This window comes from Melospiza georgiana, chromosome Z, assembly GCF_028018845.1.
Source record: "Melospiza georgiana isolate bMelGeo1 chromosome Z, bMelGeo1.pri, whole genome shotgun sequence".
NCBI classification, from domain to species: domain Eukaryota; kingdom Metazoa; phylum Chordata; class Aves; order Passeriformes; family Passerellidae; genus Melospiza; species Melospiza georgiana.
Genome location: NC_080465.1, coordinates 62831818 through 62859174, shown reverse-complemented (window position 1 = coordinate 62859174; position 27357 = coordinate 62831818). Strand labels below are relative to the sequence as shown.

At 39.1% G+C, this 27357-nt stretch overlaps 1 protein-coding gene across 2 annotated transcripts; it reads left to right on the top strand.

Annotated features, from left to right (window-relative positions):
• The first annotated feature begins 98 nt into the window (after positions 1-98).
• On the top strand, positions 99-27357 carry PTAR1 (protein prenyltransferase alpha subunit repeat containing 1). Of its 2 annotated transcripts, none has more exons than XM_058043935.1 (7): positions 99-184; positions 3849-4018; positions 10730-10796; positions 15710-15814; positions 19037-19250; positions 25276-25592; positions 26141-27357. In XM_058043935.1, the coding sequence occupies exons 1-7, from the start codon at positions 99-101 to the stop codon at positions 26484-26486; spliced, it is 1305 nt and encodes a 434-aa protein (XP_057899918.1). In that variant the 3' UTR covers positions 26487-27357. The 2 variants fall into 2 exon arrangements, with proteins under 2 accessions (XP_057899918.1, XP_057899917.1); XM_058043934.1 differs by having other exon boundaries at positions 26138-27357.

Below are 27357 nucleotides of genomic sequence, written 5' to 3'. Positions count from 1 at the left end.
CCGCTCCCGCCCGGCCCCGCCGGCCGCGCCCCGGCACCGCCCCGCGCCCGCCGCGGCCGCGCTGCCCCGGAAGCGCTCCCGTCGCCGCCTGCGGGAACATGGCCGAGTCGCCGGAGGAGGTGGCGGTGCTGGTGCAGCGGGTCGTGAAGGACATCCGCAACGCCTTCCAGCGGAACCCACACATGTGAGTGCGGCCGCGGCCGGGCGGCGCGGAGGGAGCGCTGCCCGCGCTCCGGCCCGTGCGCGCTCCGCGGCCGCCGGCGGGCGGGGCGCGGGTCCCGGCGGGGCCGGCCGGGGCTGGGGCCGGGCCCGGGCCCAAGGTCACGCCGTGAGCGGCCGCGGGGACCGGCCGGGTCTCCTCCGAGCGGGAGGGCCGGCTCCGGGCGGCTGCGGTGGCACGGTGCCTCCGTGGGGCAGGGCGCCGTGTCCCTGTCCTCGGTGCTCTCCTGTCGCCGCGGCTTCTCCTGGTTCGCTCCGGGAGCCTGAGCCTGGGGACCGGTCCGGCCGCTGCCGCAGCCCGGCGGCCACAAGCGCCCCGCCGGTAAAACGCACCGCGTCATGGGAGCCAGCGAGGGCTCCGCGGTGTGGAAGCGATAGATATATTTTCAAAGAAGAGTTGCTAGTGACCTCTCTCTGAACTCGGTGTTTGGCAGCGTTAAACTCATCGCGCAGTCGGGCTGGGGCTGAGCCTGCCCGCGGGTGAGCCGGCCCTGCCGAGCCCCGCAGCCGGCAGCGGGTTCTCTGTCTGCCGGGAACAGAGCTCCGGCGCTGGTGGGAACAAAACTCAGGATGGAAGCCTCCTGAATTGCACCTTTGCATAAACAGAGCAGTGTGGTGAATCCCACCTTCAAATCCATATCTCTTGGTAGAAGTACTAGTCATTTCATTGTGTGTTGTTTTGAGGAAGACAGAATGACTATGAAAATGCAAACCGCAGTAATTGGTTGTGAGAATCAGATTTATCCAGAAGTCTGGGGGGCAGATGGTCTGTTTTGTTTTTCAGTGTTGTTGGCCAGCCTTGAGACCCTGTTTTAAGTGTCTCCCATACTTCTCTTTCCCAGAATGTATTTCCCCAGCCTTTAAGATACAAACTAGGGAAATAGCTTTCAACCTATATGCAAGCTCCGTGTTGGTTACGGCAAATAAGGTAGCACACAATGAATAACAACTTCCTAATTTAAGTGAGGTGTATTTGTGTCAGCTGGAAACTGCAGTCTCTGAGGTAGTGACCTATTAATCTGTTCCAGAAAGTGATAAACTAAACAATTGAATAGGAAAATTTTATGTCATCTAATTTATCCCTTTGCCTAACAAGAGAAGATTACAGTGAATACCCTCATGTTTCTCTAAATGTAGTAAGCAATTTGGGTGGGCGGCCAGGTTTTAAAATGCAGCATATGGACGCTGTTTAAAAAAAGGCTGCGTTTTGCCTTGAAGCTTCATTTTTAGGATGTGAAGCAGAATGTGCTGTAAAGGGCCAGTATTTATGAATGAATGTTCTGATTTTTTCATAGTTCCCACTCCTCTGCCAGAATGCTTTATTGGTAGCAAACTTAGAGATGATGTTTCTTAAGAATTTGCTGCTATTGCAATTTCCTTTCAGAGATGCAATCTCAGAGATGAAGGTAGGCTGCAAGAGTTGTGTGTGGTGAGACTGATGTACTGTGACATGCTGCAAGTGAAAAAGCACAAGCTGCTGCTACTTTATCCCTCAGAGTAGAAAAAGTGACAGTCATGTCTCTAGGTTTCTGAAGTGGTTGAAACTACTTGAAATGGGACTCTTCAGGCCTGTGTAGGCTGTGAGCCCTTGCTGTGCTGCCTTTGTTCCTCAGGAGCAACAGGCTGTAGCTGTGCTGGCCGGGTCTTTTCATGCATCTGCATCTTATCGTCTGCTGCTGGCCAGCTGCAGTTCCTGAAAGGTGCTGTCCTGAATTCAATGTGTTACAGATCCAGGTTTGAATTATTTTACATGGGAACTGCATAGCTTCACTGAAAATAAGGAATCTGCTGCATGCATGATGTTGCTGTTGACTTCCCATGCTTTTGTCCCATACTCACCTCTTTTCCATCATTTATTGACCCTTGTCAATGGCTGCTTTTACACCTGCCCACTTGTCACCTTTGTGCAAACTGTGTCTGTGTGTCATTTTGGCGTGTTCAAAGCAGTGTTGTGAAACTTAGCTCACCCAAGTCAGACTTCTTGCATTTGGTAATAAGTAAAGGTGTGGATGTTTGTTTTGTGGGTTTTTTTTCTCTCCTTGCTGTTTACCTTTGGTATACTGTTTGTGAGTTACAGCTGGTAAGTTCTTATGGTAATTCACAGAGTTAATTAGACAAGTAGTGCCTTATTGCATCTTCCTTGCTTTTGGAGACTTTAATGTCCCTGTATGCAAGGCCAGGCAACGTTTTTCCAAGGACTTTTAGTATTCATGAAAGAAAGACCCAGTGATACATACAAACTTCAGGCTATTAAGATACTGTGTTGAAAGAAGCAGACTGGAATGTCATTTTAGGTTTAATCTTGCTTCTTGAACAGCTTAGCTTGTGTTAAATAGAGCAGCACAGATAAGGATCTTGCTTTGATACCCATTTCTTGCTTTTAGTGGGGTAGGAGAATGCTTTTTTCTTCTCTCTCTTCTCAGCTGACTGGGGAAGTAAAAGGGACCTGAGTGCATGTTTGGAGACAGAGCCATATGATTTGCAAGTGTTTTACTTTGAATTCACCTTACCTGTGTTTTTTGCGGCTTGTGATATGATGTTGTGATGTATGGAAGATCAGATTGGTTTTCTGAATAGGCAGATACATTCTTAAATAAGCACACTGTGTCACTTTTGATTACCTCAATAATAGTCCAGTGAGGACACAGAACTAAATCAGCACACTCAGAGTACCCAGTAATAAATTTTATTAAAGATAATTGAGTTGAGGTTTAGGAGCTGACACTTGCTGTGTATCTGTAAATCTTGTATTAAGAAGACTTAAGATGGAGAATTTGTTTTCTGACATCACAAGAAATCTTTTTTGTTCCTGCGTGAGATCTGAGGATTTCCCTCTTTAGCAACAATTCATTCTATTGAATGGGGGAGTTGGTGGAGAAATGATGCATAATTGATGTTGCTTTATGCCTAAACAAATGCGAATCCTTGATGAGCTCTGTTTATTTCTAAGAAGCTGCCAAAGCTGCTATTCAGCATGCTAGAGAAACCTGACAAAAAGTAAAATATGGTACGGCCCATTGAAACTGAATAGCTGAGTCTCTTCTGCTTTGTTTGCTGAAGTGCTCGTGTTTGTCGTTGTTATTTTAAAGGCTTACATTTCTCCTACAGAGTTGTCATCTAATCAGACTGGCCTCTGTGTCTCAAATCTTCCCCCTATTGATCATGCTGCCTTGCACAGGACAATGAAAAATGGGACATATGGAAGTGAGCATATTCTTCTGTGTGATCCGTGGTGTCAGACCCCCGGTCACGCAGCTGCTGGGCACACCTGGGTAGCTTTTGGTCAGTCAGGTGCCTGTACTAGTTAGCATGTTCTGTTTCTCTTGCTGAGGCAGCAGTTACAGCTCTGTCACATATTTATTACAAAACCAGGAGTGCTTGTCTTGATTCCTCAGAGTTAAGCTGCTTGGATGATAGTCTAAAAACAGAAAAAATGGGGCTTTCATCATTTAGGATCTTTGTGAAATTTAAATAAAACTATTCAAATTACAGGTTTCAGCAAAGACAAGGAAAAAAAGATGATGGAATGTTTGGTTGGGAAGCGTTGCTAACCATTGCATTTCTGTATTGAGAAAAATAATTGTCACCTGCTAGAAATAAGCTTAATTATATTTCTCTCTGTTTTTAAGAGATGAAATTGGATTAATACCCTGCCCTGAAGCCAGATATAACCGGAGCCCTATTGTCCTGGTAGAAAACAAGCTTGGTGTGGAGAGCTGGTGTGTGAAGTTTCTTTTGCCATATGTCCACAATAAACTTCTCCTCTACAGACAGAGAAAACAGTGGCTGAACAAGGATGGTAAGTTCTGAGTTGGAGAAGAGTATATTATGTGATCTTTAGTGCACATTTTTTATTTATCGTAAAATAATTTAGTTTGGAAGAGAGGTTTAAGATCCGAGTCCACCCATAAACCTGACACTGCCAAGTTCAGCACTAAACCATGTTCCCAAGTGCTGTGTTTACATGCCTTCCAAAATACCTCTAGGGATGGTGACTATGCCATTTCCTGGATAACCTGTTTGAATTCTGGCAATGCTTTCAGTGAGGAAATTTTTCCTCATATCCAACCTAAACCTGTCCTGGTTTCTGAGGCCGTTTTCTCTCATCGTGTTGTTTGTTACCTGTGAAGAGAGAATGACACTCACCTGGCTGCAGTCTCCTTTATATGTAGTTTTGGAGAACAGTAAGGTTCTCCCAAGCCCCCTTTTCTCCAGGCTAAACACCTCCAGCTCCCTCAGCTCCTCTTTATAAGACTTGTGCCCCAGTTGCCCTTCTCTGGGCTCACTGCAGCACCTTGATGTCTCAGTGAGTACGTGGAGATGGTCACTGATGTGATCCTGCTGGCCACACTATTGTGATCCAAGCTAGGATGCCCTTGACCTTCTTGTCCACCTGGGGACATTGCTGGCTCGTGTTCAGCTGGCTCTGGCCAGCACCCCTGGGTCCTTTTCCACCAAGCATCTTTCCCGCAAGCCTGGGTATTGCATGGCGTTGCTGTGACCCAGGGGCAGGACCAGTCAGAACCTCATACAAGTGGCCTTGGTCCATCGATCCAGCTTGTCCAGATCCCGCTGCAGAGCCTTCCTACCCTCCAGTAGATCACTCCCACCCTCAGTGGCATAATCCCCAAACTGACTGAGGGTGCGCTCAATGCCTATGTCTGGGTCATTTACGCTTCCTAATGCCAGTTTAACCTGTTGTGGAAAAAATGCTGGTTACTGAGGGGAGGAGGCTTTGGATTGTGCATCTTAATTTAAACGAGTTTATTTTCATTTGAAAAAAAAAATTCTTTCTCTCTTGCCCAAACTGGAAAGGTTAGAGACAGACAACTTGAATGAATTATTTGTGAAAATGACGTTAGTTGATGCAGAAGGAATTTTCTCCTGCTTTCCTGAGTCAAAAGGAAAATGTGGTGACACATATGTCTTCTGTAAGAAATGAGTGCAATGTGTTTCAGATGCAGAGGTAAACCTGAAATTATTAGTCCCTACAGCTTGGTAATTGTAAAGTTTTATTTCCTTTCTCATCTCTTTGTTTTGGTTTGGTTTTTAGTTTAACTTGCATGAAAAATTCTTTTGTGTATGTTCTTTAAAGAAATTCAAAACAAAGAATTGTGAACAGTGTGACATAGGAGGTACTTGACTGCTTATAAGGGGTCCTGATCAGAGTAAGAATGAAAAAGAATAACTAGTTTATGAAGCAAGTGTTTTGTTTATTGTTACAGTACCTTCTAAGTAGCAGTTGGAATAAAGAATGTTCTTATGCTGGGCTTCTAGTGTCTTATTTCTGGCGGGTTTTTTTTATTTTGTTTTGTTTAGAGACTGTTTTCTAGTATCTTTTACCTGCTATGGTATTTTTAATATCCTTCAGAAAGCAGGATATCTGTTGTGTTGAAGAGCACCCTGTGACCACTCACAGAGTTCAGATCTTTAATATCTCACATGCAACTGGGTTTCAGTTTTGGGTTGTTACCATATTATAATTTTTTTCTGTATACTTATAACTAACCTGTCCATAAAGCACTGACTGTGTCCATTTTGCTTCAACATGTGTGGGATTGTCTTCCCCTGCTGGAGCATACCAAACAGCCACCCTTCATTCAGTTGTGTTGATTGCAGCTATAGCAAAGCCAATCTCCCTGGCTGCTTTATGAAATAGAGAGTTAAAGAATTATGTTTTAAATAGTGGGATTTTAGCATACATCTGGTGCAGACTCTAGCACCTTGTCATAACTAACATGGTGTTCTACTTGGTGTTACTGCTAGGTAAGGTTTTGGAGTAGGTCTGTGTAAATCAGGAGATGATGTGTGGCCAGTAGCATTTCTCCTTCGATACCTACTTTTCTTTAGTGTTTTACAGCTGTATTCTGCATCACTTTAAGTGTATGAAGCCAGCTGTGCATGATGCTCAATAAAGTGTAGAGTATGGCACAGTTAGGTGGTTTTGGTCAGGTCTGTAAATGTGCACTTGAGCTTCTTTTGCCTTTGGAGATGATACAGAGAAAGATGAAGGTCTTTAGAGGATCTTGGAGTGGGAGGATTCTTAAGGCAGAGAGTGTTGCCTGCTTTTATCTGCCTGATGGTGGGGTCTAGATTTGCTAAACATGCCTTGATTTCTTATTACAAATCATGTATGGATGTATAATGCAAGCATTTTGGAAAGAGTAACGTGAAATGGCAGGCAAGGCAGATGATGGCAAGAAGGAACCCATTTTCCTGGCCATGCAGAATCTTCCAGTGCTAGCTGTAGACCTCGAGTGGTATTAGAGTAACAGTGCACTGGCTTGATCCTTATAATTAATTACCCTTCCGAAGAGTAGCTTAAAGAAGGTGAGGTGTTTTCATGTATTTCTAGGTATGACTGACCCATTAACTGTGTTTTATTTTTGTCTAACAGATTGTGTATGTTTGTGTCATTGTGTTTCCCACATTCCTCCTAGAGGGTTGATGACCTGTCATTATGTGGACTTTATGAATTTTACATTGCCCTTTACTTTTTAATTTATTCATAATTTACTTTCTTGAATGTTTTTTCTCATTACAGACATCTTTAAAAGTACAGACTCTTCCTGGGGGTGTGTGTTGCTAACATAGGTAACTTCCATTTCTTCTTGGTCTTTATGGTTTGTGGTTGGACCTATTAAGACCAGGATGGTTTTGATCACTGCCACCAACCAGCTGCTGATTTATTCAGTTCTCATAGAAACTGGTGTTTGTGACATTCCAGATTTGAAATTTGTAATGCAGATGATTACAAAATTCAATAAACTGAACTTTAATACAGGGAATATAATTAATATTGACTGACACATAACTAAATACAAACTTTAGCATTTAAAGAGTTGAAGCTACTAGCAATCTTAGCAACACCAGTGGTTCTCATTGCAGTGCTTTTGGAGATCTGAGGTAGGAGTTTGTGATGTATATTGTTATTATGCTACAGATCTTCAGCAGGGAAACTTCATTTTGGTCTCAAGTGTTATTGTAAAGTCTAAACATTGAAATTTCCACACAGAGAAAAACTTTTTGTTTCAAGCCAAAGTACAAGCATTGACATTTATGTCACAGTTCTGGGTGTCTGAAGACAGCTAGTAGCCATTACCTGTGTGCTGGTGCCCTGCTCCAGTCACACGTGTGCAGGTGCTTTGTTGAGATGCTGTCACACCTGCTGATGCCACAGGGATGGTGTTTGCAGGCCTCTGCTTCCCTCACAGGTGAAGGGAACAACCTTCGTGCACAACCCTTCCTCTCAAAATGCACAGAAAACTCTGTCAGTGATTACTGCAGTAGCATGCATTTTAAACTAGTGCCTGCTTGGCTTTATTTCGAAAGTGAAACTCGATTCTGTTTTGTCTCTTCATTTGCGTGTGGGAAGAGGTATCTACAGCATTTTCATGTCTGCTGAGGTTTTCTGTAACCGCTGTAAAACACAGTCAGGTCCCTCATGTTAGAACCCTATTTGTAAAGGAGTTCAGTATGTTTTAACATAATTGAGTTTCACATTTGATAAAAGGCTTGAGCAGAAACTGAACTGCAGTGGTGGAGAGAATTAAGGTGGAAGTCTTTCCCAGGTGGGCTTAGAGACTCATCTCTAAGGTGTTATAAGTATGTATATTCTGTCAAGAGATGTTATGGTATTCTCTTAAGTATTCTCAAGGATTTTGCACCAGATTGCTTTTGTAAATGAAGGTGCATGCCTCGAATTTGTCAGGGTAGTTGTTTTCTTTTGCATCTAGTAAAGAAATAGATTTGTTTATTACTTCTTCAAAACTTAGTTATATATTCTGTTGAAGCTTGTTATAAGTGGTGATTGCAGGTGTAGTCTCTACTCACCTCTTCCATTTTGAGTCACTGTAAACCATTTAAATAGAACAGAGGAGAACAACAGGGTGCTGATTCAAGTGTCTGGTATTTTTTCTGACAGGATCCTGGAAGAAGGAGGTGCTTTATAGTCATTCATTGATGGATTAGTGACACAGATGTTTACTTATAGTTTCTTTTGGATTCTTGGAATCCAGAGTCACGACTGCTCCCCCTGCTATATTTGAGTTCAGAAATCCCATACATATTGTAAAATATGTTTTTATCTTTTCTCCTATATTTTTTAAATTTATGCATGCATACTATATATGTTACAAACTACTCACAGAATATCTAAAAAACTGGTTACAGCCATATTTAAAGGTGTGCTAAAACAATATTGTTTTGTTTGTCCTTTTGCAGTTATGGATACCATAATATGCAAAAGGATGTGTTCAGTGTGAGCACCTATAATGCAATAGATTGCCTGAAATGTCTAGTAGAAAGAAATCTAGTAGAAAGTAATTTTAAATTGTAAATAAAAGATGCTGGGTTTTGTTGCTGACACAGGGAATAGTTGGCAAGTACTGTCATTGTGTATGAGATCTATCATAAGATTTCCTAATAAAAAGGGGTTCAGAGTTTAATAAATTGGACCATTTTTCTATTGAAAAATGGCATAGAGGTTACTAAATGGTGTCATTTCACATCTCTGGCTCAGAATCCGCACTTCATAAATCTTCATCTGTTACATCAAAGAATATTGATGTGAAAGAGCTGGGTTCTACTTGGAGATTTTCCTTTTATCCTTTTGATAATATTCAAGATGAAGTGAACCTCTGTGATGGGAAAATGGACAAAATGCAAACAAGTTCTGTTTAAGTTGGATTTGACTGGGTGCTGTTACAGACCTTTGAGATTACCAGAATGGTCATATTAACTGGAAATCATGTATAAACAAGCTGTGTTGTTCTAAGTAGACTTTGAAAGACATTTCTGAGAAGTATTCAAAAAACTGAAATAGGCTATAATAAACTATTGCTTGATGTGCCTGTAACACATGCAGTGCTAGTACCTAATAATTGCTAAAACCATTGTTGCAGGTAAAATGGAAAATGTACATAAAACAATCATAGCTCACAATTTTAACTTTACCTCCTTATAAAAATTATGTTTTTGTAAATGTTCAAAACTGATTTCTGAATGTAAAATTGAAACAGTAGCCACAAAACACTTAGCAGATGTTTAATTTTATATATGTTTGATTTTGTGTATGTGAGTAATCCTGGTTATTTGAATTGGGATAGTCAGCTGCATAAAATTAAATGGGTGTTGAAATACTTTGCTAGTTCAGGAATTGGGTACACGAAGGAATAATATTTGTACATTCAGACAGCAAATTAGAAAGAAGCGTTGTGTGTATGAAAAATATTTATTCCTTGGCAGCAAAGAGAGTTTTAACTTGTGACAATAGAAAGTTAAGTTCTTTCCTTGAGAAACTTTTTTAAAACATTACAGCTTAGTGCAAAGTCAACCAAAGTACACCAAAGAATTCCCCACCACAACCCCCATTACCCCTTGCATTATATGGTGGCTTAGCATGTTCCTCATAATGAAGAACATAATGGAAAACACAAAATTTCTTTGTTGGACATAAATCATCAATCAGACACACGGTAATATATGAAGGTATTTCACTTTTCAACCTACTTAGGTATTGACTCTTGTTTCAAAGATACCTCAAGCCAAGTCCCTTCGTGTTTTGAATTAATTTGTGTATTGTTACTGTGGAATTTCTTAACAGTTCGTTCATTTTGCAGTCTCATTGACTGCACTAACCAGAGATCTGTTTCCATGAGATACCATCCTTTTCTTTTTCCTTCAAGGAATGAAGTACCTCTTATTTGCTGGAAATCACCTGAAGTATGATCTAATTAGTATGTTAAATTCAAGGTCATTAGGAGAGGATGTAGCCAAATTTAATTTACAATAAAAGATTGTATAGTCACATTCAGTTTTTATGACATAATTAAAAATAAGTGTAATACATAAATCTGTGATATACAGTGCTTAAATGCAGGGATGCAAGCAAATGTTTTTGGTTTTGCTTTGGGTTTTTTATTGAATTAGTCTTGAAACTTCAGTGTGAGGCACTTCACAATGTATTTAAAGTGTTTTCTGTACAGTTTAATAGGGAGTACTTTTGTAATCCTCATTCATAGCTGTGGTGTTTCATTTTTTAGCTACAGGTTTTTTATAGTGTATGTATTTTTTTGTAGCAGTATGATATATGGCAGCCATCTGCAGCTCAGACTTGTTCTAAAATAGTAGGGTATATTTTTATTTTCTGTAGTATTTAAAAATCTTTGGATTTTATTTGAAGAATTCTCTGCTTCTTGTATATAGTGTGTGTGGTTAAAATCACTGAATACTCAAGGATTTCATATTGTGATTTTTCCTTGTTCAGGGCATACTCAGTTCATTATTTTAAATAATGAAAAGGGACAATATGGCAGATCTTGCTCCCTCTTAAATTAACTATTAATAATTAATGCTCTCTCATTTCTGGAATAAGAGCAATATTTTACAGAGATACAGCAGCCCACAGCAGAAGGACTTTGAGGAATGAGAGGGAGTAAGGGTCTGCAGAGAGATCAGCGCTGTGTGCAAATCATTGCTAATCCTAATGTCTCTTGTTCCATCGTTTTAGAGCTGATAGATATCACGTGTACCCTGCTACTGCTGAACCCCGACTTCACCACAGCTTGGAATGTGAGGTATGTTGCACTCAGAAAATGCCATCGAAAGGCCCAGGCCTTACACGAGTCAGCTGAAAGCTTTGTTTCAAGTGGTTGTTAGTGACACAGCAAGAACTTGTCAACTAAGAAGTGCTTGAAGGAATGTTAAAAATCTCTTCTTTCCTATATGTTGCAGATAGTTTGAGACTGCCGTTTTTTGCTCTTGGTTTGTTTGTTTGGGGGTTTTTGTTCAGTTGAGGTTTGTTTGTGTTTTTTTTTTTTTGACGGGGGGGGTTGTTTGTTTGTTTGTTCTTTGGTGTTTTTTGTTTGTTTGTTTGTTTTTGGTTGTGTTTTTTTTTAATAAAAGGCTGATGATTACAGTACTGCATATTGATGGCATCTCTGCACCACATTTTCAGGGTGTGTAAGACCCACGGAACTACCATTCCTCTTTCCTCCTGCAGTTAATGAGGGTAGTGCTCAGCTGATGTCTGCTGTGTGTATTCACTGTTCTCATTTTTACCTCTCTTTGAGTTCTTTTGAGATTCCAGTTCCGTTTGCTGCCACTACCAATGCAGGCTATCATGCTCAGTAGATACCCTGCAAGACAGGGGGAGAAGATGTCTACCCTTTTTTTCAAACACATTTCCCCCCTCCCCTCCAACTTCTTGTACCTGTTGAGTTTAGCATAGCTTCATCATTGGTCAACCTTCAGAACTTGTCCAGGAGTCATAATGGAGAAGGAGCAAGAATTTACCTCCTTGCTCTTCAGGAGGTGCAGAAACAACCATTCCTTACAATTTTGTAATCTTACAGCTGTTTAGTAAATTTCAGAGTTGGAGGAATATTCTCTTTCTGCTGCCAAGGTACAACTGGAGGCAGTCTATAAGAGCTATAGTTCCAGGAGGGGGGAGGGCTGACAAAGCTGTGATGGTCTCTAGGAGTGCATTAATGGAGAACAGGACTTCTGTAGTTACGGTGCACTTCTCATGCTGCGTCTGTTTGTCTGCCCTAGTTATGACAAATTCAGCTTTTTCTTTTTTCTTCTTTCACTGCTGATACAGTTCTGAAGGATTCTGCTGTGTTCTTTCTGTCTCTCAGGTCTAAAAAAGGGGGATGAATGTGATCGCAATGAGTTTAGTGTCATGAAAATATCTAACTTAAATAGCTATGAAGTTGGAATTAGGAGCTTGTATAAGTACAAGAGCTGCTACAGTAATCTCATTTTATGGTACTTATAATTGATTTTTGTTTTGTGGAATGTTTTTTTACTGCACATGCGTTCATCCTTATCAGTCAGGCTTTTTTGTGTCTGAGAACTGAAAGTGTTAACTTTTATGTGCATGAGGAAAGTAGTTCAAAGTTGAAAGTGGAATTAAAAATGCTAAAGAATATGGATGAGGATTGTTTTCTCTTTCCTGATGTTTATAATTTACCAAAACATACAAATTACTACAGAAGTGGGCCTTACTCCCTGAATTGTTGACTAGCGATCTACCAGTCAATTTGTCTTTGAAGCTCTGTTTAGCATCCAGAGAGATCTTGTTACACAAGCCAGTCAGTGTCTGTGGAGGTTACCAGTGAGCCCATTCTAGCAGCAGAACTGCTTTGCTGAATCTGACCCTTCATTGTTCTAGGCTTCTGCTCTTTTGAAGGGGAGGCACTTTTGTTATGTTGACATATATTTCAGCTTCTCTTTGAAATTACAGATCAAGCTAGCCAGATGTGTGGTGTTATAAGTCACAGAGTAGAGGACTGATTGTGTTCTGTACAGATGCTGGTGTAAATCCTTATCCTGAGGTAGTCCAGGCTGAGAACTAATTGTATGAGACTTGCACTCTGCTTGCAGAACATGATGGATCTGTTGTGGCATCATTGGTTTCTTGTTGCTCAGACAGTGTTTGTCATGCCAGGTTTATCTTGCGTTCTACATACACTAATTCACTGCTTTATTTTGAGGGGCAAAAAAGCATTATAGAATCCTAAGTAGCCTAAAAATTAAGAAATGTTATAGTTGTTTACTGAATAGCAGCCCTGCACACATTCTTGTAATTTATTGACTTTTCCATTGTAGGCTGGGATAATCTCTTTTTCATATGTTGAATTCTACTGAAAGCTTCAGAGATAGTGGTTGTCTCAGTAGCACTGAACTTGAAGATATAGGAAGAAAGAGAAAAGGAATTCCCCTCCTAGGAAGGGATGCAGGACTTGGCAGAGGCGTGCCAGAAGACTTGAATGGTGTTGTGGAAGACAAGTGGGCATTTCAGCTCAGCTGACAATCTTAGAAAGTTGTATCTGATTAATGAAGCGCAGGAGAACACAGAACTTTAGACATGTTATCTAGGCCAACTAGGACTAGATGCTCTGCCTTGACTTGGTAGCTATTCTGAACAGTTGAAATGCTCCTACCACATACATCTGTTGTTTATTTATTTAAATTAGAAGTGACTGGAAAGTGACAGAAGAGCAGGGACTATAACCTAAACCCTGAGACCCTGAGCAAGAGGTTATTATGTGGCAAAGACTTGCTACAGAATAGATGTGTCACTTCCTAGGACCTGAGAGAGAACCTCTGTTATACTGAATGGCGTAAGAGATATCTCCAGTTGTTAATCCTAAATTCAGTTAGCTTGTGTTTTTAGAAGTTGTAAAAGTCTTGCAAGTTAAAATGACCAAAATGTTAATGGAAGTGATTGTAAAGGAATTTTTATAAATGCCTTTGTTCTTCCTGTTATACTTCCTGGCATGTACAATTGATGAAAAGACATTAGGTAACAAGATGCTCTCAAAAGTCACATTTTGCTTTCAGATATAAATGACTTCAAAGGTGTTAGCATAAGGCAAGTAAAAATTACTCGAGATTATCTTTTATGGGAGCTATAATCCTTGAGGCTGAAACATTATCTATGATCCACATGGCAAGAAAGTAAGCTAGAAATTATATATCCCAAGTTGGATGTTAGCTGAAAGAGCTCAGAAGAGGTTTATGTGGGAGTGTATGGCACTTCAGTCATACTAATGCTTGCAGTCCTTTGTGAATGGGAGAATTTCTCATTTGAGAATCATTACAGCTAAAAGCAGCTTTTCCACTACAGCAGTGAAGGTGGATCTTGTCTGTACTGTTCCTCAGCTTCGCAAAAGAGGAAGTTTAAGAGCGTATAAGTGTGAAGCTGCTTACTTAGAGTCTATGTTTTAATACAGAAAGAACACTTTCTTCACTGAAAGTTCAGGTTTTGGGAGGTAGGTGGCTTGATAATCTAAATCTGTGTTAAAAATGTACATGCATTTGTTTTAAGTATTGCACTGATCTAAGCTGTATTTTCATTGTGTCTGTGTGGTAAGTAATTTTTACCAAAATGTCACCTTTGCATTGCAGTAACGAAGCAGTTGTTCCACCTGCTCCAGTGCTGACCCTGAATGTTTATTTTGTCTGCTTTCCAAATTTGAGTGCATTAGAACAGAATGGTCTGATCAGTCTGCCACTTCTGGTCAGTATATCTGAACTGCCTGTTAAAAACCATCTGAAAGCGTCGAATCTGAAGCATGCTGGAACTTGGTTGAGATAAAAGCAGGTGCTCCAGTAGCTATCAGAAGCAAAACTTGCATAAGGATTTATACATTCCCTACTCTGCTTCAATTTTAAATAATATTTGCTCTCTGTTAGTGTTGCAACCATTAGCTTCTGACTGTGGTTGTAAGTTTCAATTACAGCAACACAAAGCCAAAGTACCAGATGGAGTCAGTTTCCTACTAAAAATTACCGACTCAGACAGAAAATATGTACTCACAGAAATGAAATATGTCAATTTGTTTGTGAGACTTGGGCCATAACTTTAGGACGACATTGTTTTCTGTGTCAGACTGCAGAGGAGTTTTGCCTTCTTATTTGATAGCAGATCTTTCCAGAAAATATTTCCTCTCCTCCCACTGTGATTTTTTTGTTCAGAGAGTTGATGATCTGCTCCTCACTTACTTGTGCCTTGCCTATCATTACGATGAGTCAGAAATTATTAGAAAAACCAAAACCCAAACCCATGCCAAAATTGCTTCTGCTTCTTGCACTCTCAGTTTTTAGTTGTGACTTCTGCAGGTTCTGGGAAATGTGTGTTTTCTTTCTGCAGATTCTAACTTCGAAATTTACTGTAACTTTTCTTCAAAGCTGCTACCTACTAGATTGGAGAATAGGGTATGAAGACTACTGCCCTTGGAGTAACCAGTGATGGGGTGATGTCTACAAACATGCTCAGGACAGGCAATAAGAATTACAGAGCTAGAAAGAAGAGGGTGAGGGGTAGGGAATTCTGTGCAAAGAAGGTGAGAAGGCCAAGTACAGATTTTCATTTTGCTCTGTCTTTGGGAGGTATTCTTGTAAGAGTTGTGTTAGATGAACATTAAATTTCGTTAGGTCAAATTTTCAATTTTTTTAAACCAAAGATTGTTTTACATTTAAGTAAACTGAGCAATTGCAGCCTTTTTGTTAAGTTTGTAAAACATTCTACATGCAGAGAATATTTTCCTTTTTCTTATAAATTTAGGCAACAGCAACCTTGACACTGTATCTTGAACGGTATTTCAAAACTAAAGGAGTGGAGGGGTGCTATATGTAAGAGTATTTCTGGATGTACACATGATCTAAGGGCTTAATTTCAAGAAGGGATATTTGTTCATATATGTAACCCTACAGTAGCTGACTCAGTCATTTCTGGGTAGGATTGAGAGCTAACAGACTGTATGTGTTCAGATTAAAATGAAGATCTTTGTGCACATATGTATAGTATATATGTATGTATAGTAGAATGGATTAATGCACTAGAGGGTTTTTAAACTCTTGTAGTTTGACAGTGAAGTTCTGTTATGATACAAAGGAAATGCCATGCAGTTTGTTATTGGGATTTGTGTTCTGTTTTCAGGTTACTACTTTTATTCACACAGATTTATTTTATCTTTTGTAGGAAAGAGTTAATACTGTCTGGCACTTTAAATCCACTTAAAGATTTGCATCTTGGAAAACTGGCATTAACCAAGTTTCCAAAGAGTCCAGAAACATGGATTCATAGGTGGGTTTCCTTTGCCTTCTATTGACTCCTGAAACAATTTTCCTAGGGTTTTTTTATTTCCTGTTCTTGGGTTAAGGAGAATCATAGATGCAGGAGGATAACTAGAAATATATCAGATTCTTTGAACCAGTCTCTGCAAAATACTGTGCTTTGGCTTTTGAAGCTACTTGTCTATATTCTACACTTAGAATTGAAATCATGTGTACTTTTTCTGCTGCACGCTTTTAAAGTAAACTTTGGAGGGGGATATATTTCCTTAGGGATTATCATGTCTTGCAGCACCTGAAATCCTCAATGTGAAAATTCTGATTCCATCAATTTTAACTTTTTGAGTACTGTAGGTTTCTCCTTTCCCTCAGATTTACTACTGTATTGTTTGTCTACATTTCAGAAAGTGAAGATTCTGTTAAAGCCAACCTTTGTAAATAAACCTGGGTTCTTTTCCATTTCAATACTGGTCTTATTGGTTTGGTGAATTCATTTTTATAATTTCTAACTTGAATGAAGTCATTCAGTCACATCTACTGGATATTAAAATAACAGATCACATGTTTGGAAAACTTAACTCCAGAGTTACTCAGGTTCACAAAGCTAACCATCTCAGTCATGACCGACCATAAAATGCTTGTAGCAGAACCAAGTGAAGCATAGATCCATTGCTCCAAATAAAAAGCTAGGTCAAACTTTTATAGACAGCCCTAAAGAGATTTAAATGTATCACATTAGGAAGCAGTTTGCAGTGTTTGTGTTTAACGTGTCCAGCATTAAGGCAGCTGTAAAGTTGATACCGTAATAGGGACTTTATAAATACTCTATAAAGTACATAAAACTTAGTGACTGTATGAGAATTCTGACTATAATTTCCATGCAAATCTAAATTAGGAATATTTTGATAGTGTCATAATTTGTTTTTCTTTCTCTTACTTGCCTACATCAGAAAAGTGTATTTGAGGGTGATTGAACAAATGTTTGGCTTGGATTTGGATATGCTGACCTTGATTGATACATGTTAGTAAATAATATTTGCAGAAATACTTCTCTGCATCAGCATAATGATTAATTTTGGGTTTCCTATTCCCCCAAGGTATTAAATCTCAGGCAGAAGGTGCAAAAACCTATAAAGGGGCTGTGAATAAAATTCAGTAAAACATAACCAAATTGTTTTTTCTTATGTATGGGAGATACATGACTGAAGATGTCAAATACCTGTCATTCATTTTGTCAGATGATCTGCTTTTTATTTTGAGGTTTCAAATATATCTTGTGCATATACAGTCAGTATATCTATTGATTGTGCATTTATCACTTAACAATCCTTTGTTTGTTTGGAGTCATTCCAGGAATTGTAAGAGCAATAGTAACATGCAAAACTGAAAGTGACTCCAAATTAATGGGAGTAAAATTAATGCAGATGGGAGTAAAATTAATGCAGGAAACAGAAGAAGACCAAAAAAAAAAAAAAAAAAAAAAAAAAAAAAAAAAAAAAAAAAAGAAAAATTATACCATGGTATTCAAGAGATTCCAGAAATATATTTTAAATCTTCTGAGGTTGTGATTGCACTGCCTAGAAAGTAGCTCTAATTTAATTTTATGCGTTTTTTGATGCTGTAGCCACAAAGACGATGAAGTCTGCATTTTTTCACTCTCTCCTGCATGTGTAATTTTCCACATTTCCTTGGCTTATAAAGCATGCTTGTTCTAAGAAACTGAAATAATTATAGAGTTCAAAAATTTTGTCTTTATGGTTTTACTCAGATGTTAGTGTTAAATAATATATATATATTTTAAGAGTGACGTGCTTATTCAGTTTTTTTTGCCTAGACTATTTTTGAGTTTTCTATTTCTTGCATAGTTGTGGACTGAAACAAAAAAAATACAAAAGGTGATGTTTGGATCGAAGATAATTTTAAAAATTAGAAGTTAACTCTTCAAAATTACCACATTTCATAAAATACTGTTATGCAACAGAGCAAGGTTTCCTTAGCTGTACATCTTTATTTAGAGCAAATGGTGTGTAGGAAGAAAGTGTTGCTGTGAAACAGTCAGTTTAAAATTGCATTCTTATAAATTATCTTTAATATTGTCTTCCAATAATTTGTTCTTTTTTGATAACTGAGTGAAAAAGATACAATGTAGATAAAACCCACAAGTGAACAAGCATATTGTGCATGTGTTCAAATAAGAGAAAAAGCAGATGAGTTAACAATTTTGTTAATAAATATTTAACTTACATATTTTTTATATACCTGTATATACGTAGATAAATAAGTTTACATATGGCTTGCAAAATAGAATTCTCTCTTTCAAAAAAGTTAATTTCTTTTATTTTGGTTATTGATTTCTTTTAACTTAGAGTTAAATTTTTACACCTTTGAAGGTAGCAATTCATTGGTTTTGGAACTGATGTGAGCCAGTCCGTGTTGTGCACCAGAGGATGTCTGTCTCTCCAGAGCATTCCACACCGGACCATAGCAATTCCATTGCCATGGGCTGCTCTGTGGAAATTTACACATCTATAATCTGTTTTTGTAGAACCCTTTTGTGCTGGGGCTGCAGATGCAGCATTGAGGTTGCCTCTAAAAATACCACTAAAGTTTTGTCCAAAGTAAAATAAAAAAACCAGAACCATAGGAATCTATGCTTATCTCAGATATATGAATTCAAGTATGTGTAATCATCAGCAGAAACATTTGTTTTGTTTATACCTATAGCCTTTGAAACCACAAGCCTTTTGGGCTACTGCTGGTGGTGTGCAGAAACCAGTTTGAATTGCAGTGTGCAGTACTGCTTAGTATCTTTTACAGATGTAAAAGATACTCAGCAGAGTTAATTTTTTATTAAATCACTTCTTTGTATCTTGCTTTGGCTCCTTAATTTTACTGCTGTGCAAGACTTTGAAAGAGTTAGAAATTTCATGCACATGCTGCTTGCACTCTTTCATAAGTTTGCTGTTTCCTTCTGGTTTATTTTGTAATGCTGTGTAAGTAGTTGTGATCACTTGGAGCGAGCAAACTTGGTGCAGCTGTGTTGGGAGTGCGATGATCGTGTCATAGTTTATAGCTGGCAAGTGTTCAGATGGTTGTTTACTACTCACTCATTACCTAGCTAGAGTATAGTTCAGAGAGTAGAAATATTGGAAGGGTTTGATTTATGCACATGAAAAGCCATCTTTTTCTCTTAAAACTGCTCTCTCACCATTAACGCTTTACATCGTTTAACCAGACGATGGGTGCTGCAACAGCTAATTCAGGAAAACTCCTTGCCCAGTCTTGCAACTAAAGGAAACCTGGGAGCAGCACCTGTGGAGAGGATTCACCGACTGGTGCAGGAGGAAATGAATGTCTGCTCTGAAGCTGCTGGGAGATATCCAAGCAACTACAATGCCTGGTCCCATCGCATCTGGGTTTTACAGCATTTGGCAAAGCTCACTGTCAAGGTATAATAAAATAGTGAATAAATTCTTAAATTTTCTCCACAAAAAAACCCAAATACTGGTTTGCAAAGCAGACTACATAACATGAATGAAGAGTATCAAGTGACGTTATCACAGGTAGCTAAGAATGTTTTAAGAAAGGGGACAAAATCTTGCAGTGAGTATGTTTTGCATTTTTCTTGCCATTGTAAGCAGGTTCTGCTCAGCAGAAGTAACACATTTTTCTTGCCTGTATAGAAAGTTCTGTTTCTCTCTTAGTACTTAGTGCTAACATATGTGTGGTAAGAGTATAGGAGGGACTATGTGAGCCAAAGTAAGGAATGGGGAACTCTAAGTAATTCTTCCAGCGCTAGTCTTGAAATTCATAGTAGAGGAAAATGGTAATGCATAACAGATATTAAATTGATAATGTAATATCAATGTTTTGATGCCCTTACTCAGCTTACATGTGGTTTCAGAATTTTGAAGGACCAAGTAAAGATAGCAAGAACTTTGGAGAAGGCATAGTAGTGCTTGTAACTAATTTTTTCAGCTCCAGCAGTATTTTTTGACAGCATTTACACTGGGACCTGATTTAGCTATTTCAGGGACACTTTATGCATTATGTTGAATGTTTTCTCAAGACCTGCAGCAAATTAAATTAGTTAATGTGACACGGTCTAGGCAGTTTTGTAATACAATATTTTCTCAGTGGCTAGGTGAATTCTTTGAGTACTAGGTTGATACAGTGACACATCACTCACTTTTAACAGCAGCTTCTGCATTTTGGCACATAGGGTTATAAGGGAGGAATTTATCATTGTTGAGTCAATGTAGCCGTTGTTTTTATGCCCATTTCAGAGACAGGGAGGAATTTGGACTCATCTGCTTAGCAAGTGTATATGAAAAGGTAGTTTTCAGAAAACTCAGAGGAATTGCAGGATTCAGAGAGATTGGAGGTTAGAAGTTAGGGTTAGAGGTCTATATTTACAGAAAACAGGAACTTTAATATCTTCAAGAGCTTATTAAAAGGTGAAGGGAGTTAGCACTGTTAAAGAAAATTCAAGTCATTTTATGCCTTAAAACAAGTTCTAAACAGCTCTGTGTCCATTATGCTGGTAATAGTAGTCTGAGGATTAGGTTTACACCTTGAGTGCTTTTTGCACTTGCTATTCCTTACTGATTTAATTAAAGAAAAATAATAACATTGTAATAGAAATAACTGCAGAACTGGAATTATTTTGGTGAATTTATTCATTGTCAGTTGTGAGTGCATTTTGTGACAAATCACAAACATGCCTGTGAAGGCAGTATTTTGAATTCATTTGACCATTCCAAAGTCTATTCAGTTGGCCTGCCATCCCACTTCCTCTACTGATCTACTTTTTTTAGAATGAAGACTGTAGAGGTGATACTTTTGTCTTGAGTTGTCCATCTGGTCTCTTACCTCTGGCAACATTTCACTGATGCTGTTGTCCCTCCACCAATGTGTTAAACCTGTTGGGAAGTATCTGTGTTGGCTCTAGGTTTTTTTCAGGACACCACCAATGCACCTCATCAGGGGCCTAGTAGAAGGTGTGTAGGATACAGGAAAATTAGGGAAAAGTGTGGAGCATAAAAGACAGGAAGAAACCTGTGATAAAATTTTTCTAGGTAACTTTAAGAGACAGAATTATACAGTGTTTAGTTGCAAGATATGATGCGAGGAAAAAAGTAAATAAGGAGAACAAGGGAAAGGCAGGCATTACAGACTTTCACAAAAATATGCAGGTTCATAGAATCATAGAATCATTTGGCTTGGGAGTGTTCTCTTATCTCATTCCAACCACCCAGCAGTGTGCAAGGATGCAACTCATTAGATCAGGTTGCTCAGGACCCCATCCAGCCCAGTATTAAGTCCTCACTGGAGGGGGCAGTGGAGCAGTCCCAAGACAGGGCTCTGAGGGGCTCATCACCAGTCTCCACGTGGACACAGAGCTGTTGACCCCTCCTCTCCGGCTGCATCCATCCAGCCAGTTCCTTACCCACTGAATGGACCGTCCATCAAATCCATCTGTCTCAAATTTGGAGATAAGGATGTCGTGTGGAACCCATATTGAATGCCTTCCACAACTAGATTGATGATATCTGTTAGTCTTCTCTTGTTGACCATTGCTGTCACTGTCATAGAAGGCCACCAGATGGGTCAGGCACAATTGCTGGCTGCCTTGTGTCACCTCCTTGTCTTGTAGGTGCCTTAGCATGTCTTCTGAAAGGATCTGCTCCATGATCTTGCCAACCACACAGGTGGGGCTTACTGGTCTCCAGTTCTCCAGGACATCCTTTCTCCCCTTTTTAAAATGGGAGCAGTGTTTCCCTTTTTCCAGTCACTGGGGACTTCCCCTAACTGCCATGAGTTCAGATAAAATGGACAGTGGTTTGGTAACGTGAGCCAGTTATCTCAGAATTCTGTAATGTGGATCTTCAGATGCCACAGACCTGCAGCTGTTCAGCTTCCTCAAGTGGTTCTGCACCTGCTCTTTGCTGACAGTGGGAGGGAGTGTGCTTCCCCACACAGTCTAGAGGATCAGGGACTAGAGAGAATTGGGAAGGAGGCCTGACTGCCATTGAAGACTGAGACAACAAACTCAGTACTTCATCCTTTTCCATGTCAGTTGCCACCAATTCTTGTTAATTAAGGAGCATACACTCTCCTTGGTCTTTTTTTGTGACCTATGTACTTACACAGTCCCTTCTCTTTATTTTTAGCAAGTCCTGTCCAGCTTTGCCTTGGCTTTTCCATTCTTTAGAAGTTTTTACTTGCTTAATGTCTCATGTAATTTCAGCAATTTCTTTGTTTGAGTATCTGAAAAGTATGATAAATTTCAACAAGATGCAGGACTGGAATAATGCTGAGAAACTGACAGATAAAACAGTTGTCACTGAATCTATGGCCATTGAGTTCTTGCAAGGTTACCTGAAATTAAGGAGTACCTGTATTATTTAGGGCTGTATTTCTGCTGTAATACAAACTTTGCCTGTAGTTTGAAGTGTGCAAGGCAGCAGAGGCCCAGAAACATAATTTTTATGTTGTATTATCATTTAAATATGACTTCTCAAAATAAGTTTATCATTAACAAAGCTATTGACCTGCTTTGGAGGATTTCAAGAGGTAGGCTATGTAATAGGATTTTGGTTATTCTTTTTCCTCTGGTTTGATAATCCTAATGCTACTGCAGACTGAATCTCAGCTCAAGCTCTGGGAAAAAGATTTAAAATGATAGAGAAGAAAATTTTGGCCCAGTGGAAAAATTAAATAAAAAGATATAGATGTTCCTTCTTTCTTACACTAGATAGTCAAAAACATTATCTTCTTTCAATATAGAAATTTCAGTTTGTTCTAGCTGCAGAATTTGAATAGCATTAGCAAGTTTACAATAGTGTTAAAGAGTGTTCATTAACATAAATCAAGGATTTGTCAAGAATAGATAGTTTGAAGCTAATCTAATAATTCTGGTATTGGAGTACTTGCCATGGAAAGCCTGATTTCAGCTTTCTCACATGACTCTACAGTCAGTTATTGGGGTTAGATCATGGGCTCCAGATACCTACTGAAAGGTGGGTGTATAATTAGGGAACTGGGATAGAGAGGGGTATAGTCTTAAAATTCATACACATCATGTTGCTTCAGTGAAATCATGCAGATAGAAAAATAAGGTGTAGTTCAGCAAGGGTTGACAAACTTTTTTGTTTTCTTTAGATTGAAATACTCAATTTCATAATGTGGAGATTGACTATCAGACCCTACAGTAAAACAAGCAAGCAAACAAGTAGTGGGGTAATTGTCATGAGGTAGCACTTCTCTTGTGTGATGCCCAGAAGACAACATATTCATGAGACAGAAAGTGGTTTTTCTTGTAGCCATCTGCAGTAATGCCTTAGCTTTTTCTTAGATGACAGGGTCTTCAAAAGTGCTAGTTTATGTGAATGCTGTATTTATTTGGTTGTCCTTAAAAGTTTGTTTCCCCATTTCCTTTGCATTTCCCCAGTGTCCCAGACCAGGGAGAAAGTTCAGGTCTACAGTTCACAGTTGGAAAAACGCTCTAAAACAAGCAAGCACATGGTCTGGGAGGGTGTAAGAGGGAGTGCAGACCTAGAGGTTGAGATGAAGGTCACTGAGCACACATGTCATGTTCTGGGAGAGGCTGCCAGTTCCATGGTAGTCAGATTACCACCAGAGGTAGAAAAGAGGTTGTTAAGAGTGGGGAGGGAGGAATTCTCATATAGTTTCATCTTTCTTCACAGAACAGTGGCAAAGGGCTTGTACTGATAGAGATGGAAATGAAGAAAGCTGGCTTTCTAAGAAAGAACCTCTTGGAATTCTGGCATTAGCTGGCTTTTTCTTTTACTTCCAGTTGTTAGAAGCATTTTTAACTGGTACTCTGAGGTTCCTAGGTAGGAGGCTGTTTTTTGCAGATCTGAATATATTTTCATGGCAATCTTCTGTCTTGCTTTTTTAAAAGAGATGTTCTGGTTGAGGTAAGGAGTAATGCTGGAAATAATTTTGTTCCCTTTGTACAGGGAATTAAAATGCATAATTAAGATGTTCCCCTGTAAATTTGTAGCTTATAAATATTTCAGATAAATAATTGTATTCTTCCAAGGTCTCAGTTGAGCATAAATGTGTATAGTATCAATTACAGCTGAATAAAGGCTGATCTGATTTTTCTGAGCCTTATGTTGTTCTTGAAAGACTTATAAATTTTGAAGTTCAAAAGTTTAAAGTACTAGGCTCAGTTCTGGGAAGAAAGGAAGGAAAAGCTGTTCTTATGGTTTAAAGTGCAGATCTGGACATGGAGTTTTAGCCCCCTTAGGAATGCTGTGTTTGCACTGTTATTTAATACTGCACTTCAATTTGCTGATCTCTAAATAGAAGGCGATGCTGGTATCTTTTGGCAAGATTTAGAAAAACATGATGATTATCTAGGGCAGAAGATACTGTTTGCATTGTATTTGCTCCAATTTCTTTTAGAACAGATGCCCCCCCAAAGAGCTGTATACCTAGTGTTGTGTGTTTCCGTTATTTTCTTTATGGGAGGCTGTGGCTTTTGTGCTGCAATATCTAAAAGAAGGACTTCTACCTATGAAAGTTGTTTTGCATCAGCTGGTCTTATTAAGTGATGTAAGTAGCTTAGGAGAAAAGGTTAAAAGCTAGAGTATACCATAAGACTATTAAGATTACTTCCAAAAGTCTTTAGAAGTAAATGAAGAGGGTAGTTTTAAACTCTTTGCATAGTTAAAGCTCTGGAGGAGAAGCAGTGTGAGAAAAGAGGTTAAGAGCTGTGAAAAGAACCAAACCAGTGGCTCTAACAGAGAAAGCAAAGCATAGTAAGAGACAATTCACAGGAGCCAGAAGTGTTAAAAACAGAGCTACAGTTGGCAATTTAAGTATCTACCAGAGTTGTTATGAAAGGACTTCATAGTTGTTATGTTTCTAGGAGTTCTTCATTAGTAAAATCAAGGAACCTGATTATGGACACATACTTTTATATTTCACCAGCTCTAGGACTTTAAACATAGTACTATGGTTGATTTTCTCTCATGGAAAATCAAGGTGCAAATCAAGTTTGGGTTTTTTCCTTTTAAGCAACTTACCTACCTTCTGACACCCACAATCCACTGGGTAAAAAGTAAAATTCTTAAAGCTAATAGCAGTGTAGTTTGTGCCTCCTCTAAATAGTATTTATTGCTAACCATTTTAAGATTCTTAAACCACTGCTTATTTTGTATCAGAAGTGGTTTGGGTTTTTTTCCCACTCAGCTTGTGGGTAGGTTTCTGAAAAACCTTTTCACAGTTTGGAAGAAGTATTAATTTGTTTTCTGCAGGAATGCCAAGATGCTTTTCAGCACATAGCACGAAAGGCTCCGTGGTAGTTCTTTTTCCTGTGTATTCTTAAACCATTACCACAATGGCTGAAATCCCCAAAGAAGGGATTACCTTAGTGCAGAAGCAGTAGTGGTAAGTTCCTCCACTATACTGGTTGATAACTGTGCCTGTGTTTTGTTTCAGGTTCTCCTTGATGAACTTTCATCCACTAAATATTGGGTATCCATGCATGTCTCGGACCATAGTGGATTTCATTACCGCCAGTTCTTGCTCAATTCCTTGATACGCAGAACAGTGACTGACAAAAACATACTGGTACAAAAGCAAGTGGTTAGTGAACAAAACCCTAGCCCTCAGAAGGAGGAAGAGAGTGCAGAGACAGAAGCTGCCTGTGCAGAGGAGCAAAGTGTGGATCTCCCCAGCCGTTTAGACGAAGAGATGGAACTCTGCAGTGAACTGATTGATAATTACCCAGGGCATGAAACCTTGTGGTGTCATAGGTAAGAGGACCTGATTAAAAGAATTTCCTTCTGATTTGTGGATGATTCTTCACATGGTATTTCCAAATTGTTTTGGTTTTAGGAAGTACCACTCAATAAAAGATTTTTGAACTACTGTGTATTAAATATTTCGAAAATGTTCAAGAGCATAATCAGAGCTGTTGTGTGGGAAATTCGATTTGGCTTAAATATCTTGAGGTGTAAGCTCCACTTGTCCCTGTAATTTGTGCAAGAGACACAAGATGCTGGTTATGAGCCACTTCACACTTTAAATGTTGAAACAACACACAATGAACAAAATGTCGACAGAAGATTGGGTGCAGAAAATGTTTGCTTTACCAGCTGGGTGCAGGTTCCTGACTAGGTGATAGGAGATTTGCCAAAGGTGGAGACCTTTCTAGTACAGTGTGCGCAGAGAAGCAGATTTTGTGTCTGTGAGAGAAGTCTGGTGGGATGGCAAATGAATTGCAGGAGTTCAGCAGCAGCAGGTTATTTTCAGTGCATGACTTTCTTTTCTTCTTTTCTTCTTTTCTTTTCCTTTGAAGAAGGTGTGTATTCTACCTTCAGCAGCACTTAAGCAACAAACTTCCTCTTGTGAATACGTTGGTGTCATCTGTGGACAGCAGTGATGAAAGTCTGAATAATTCCCACCACAGTCCTGCAGCAAGTCACTTGGCACAAGCTATGGATGTTGATGGTTTGAATGAATCCAGCAGCAAACACGGTTATACCCAAGAAACAAAACGGCTGAAGCGTGCTCCTGTGCAGGACTCTCTTGGTCCAGAAATGGAATACCAGTTTGTTGATAAAGTATTATCAACTTGTAGGGATGTGGACCAAGCCAGGTTTGCTACTGCTTATAGAAAATGGTTAGTTACTTTTTTAGGTCAGTGAAGGAAACATTGAAAGCTTTCAGGGTTCTTCTCTTAGTGCAATATTCTCTTTTCAGACACAAATGCATGTCTTGGTTGCAAGTGTTAGCTAACTCTGTGTTTCTCTCTCTTTTCACGGTCAGTCCTAAAGCTAAATTTCAGAGTAGACATCTGTCGTTTTATTAAAGAACTGGCATATGCTTTTATTAAGCAAATGCAGTTTGTTACTTAATCTCTCAAAGAAATCACTCTTAACAGCTTCCTACCATGACTTTTTTTTTAACTTCTGCATTAAGGTGGACTCTGAATCATTTGACTTAAAAGAAAACAAAGAGGTAAAAGAAAAAAGTTTGAAATGCTTGTGAAACAGAGTGTCTGAAAAAGTGGGAGAATCTGTCACTATCAGCTAAACCTGTTCCCAGTTTGTTCCTGTGTGGCATCATGCTAATATCTTATGGGATCCAGACTATATTTGGTGAGTGCTATTATTTTTGTATAGCAGTCTTTGGTAGAACACCAGAATATAGTGTTTCTTTCTGAAGGCTTCAGTAACAGTTTTGGAGCTGTAATACCTTTTACTGTTTTAAATTGGATTTTTGTTTGCTTATTAATTGTCATGTTAGCTTCATAGGAAGGTCTATAAGGTTGAAATCTTGATAAGCAGATACAGGAAAATGTGGCAGAAAATAGTTCAAACGCATGTTCAACCACAGCTAGAGCTGTATTTGGCTGTATTTGTGAATTGTTTTCTTAAAACAGACTATCTTCATTTCTTACTTGTTTTTTATTTATTTATTTTATCTCAACAATCCAGATTTAATCACATGTGATACACATTTCTGAATGTCCTTTTTACACTACAGATTCTCACCCTGCCAAATCACACATCGGTA

Coding starts and splice junctions, on each gene's coding strand:
- PTAR1 (XM_058043934.1), top strand. CDS start 99: ATGGCCGAGTCGCCGGAGGAGGTGGCGGTGCTGGTGCAGCGGGTCGTG. Junction 10,797..15,709: donor ACCACAGCTTGGAATGTGAG/GTATGTTGCACT, acceptor TATCTTTTGTAG/GAAAGAGTTAATACTGTCTG. Junction 15,815..19,036: donor CCAGAAACATGGATTCATAG/GTGGGTTTCCTT, acceptor TCGTTTAACCAG/ACGATGGGTGCTGCAACAGC.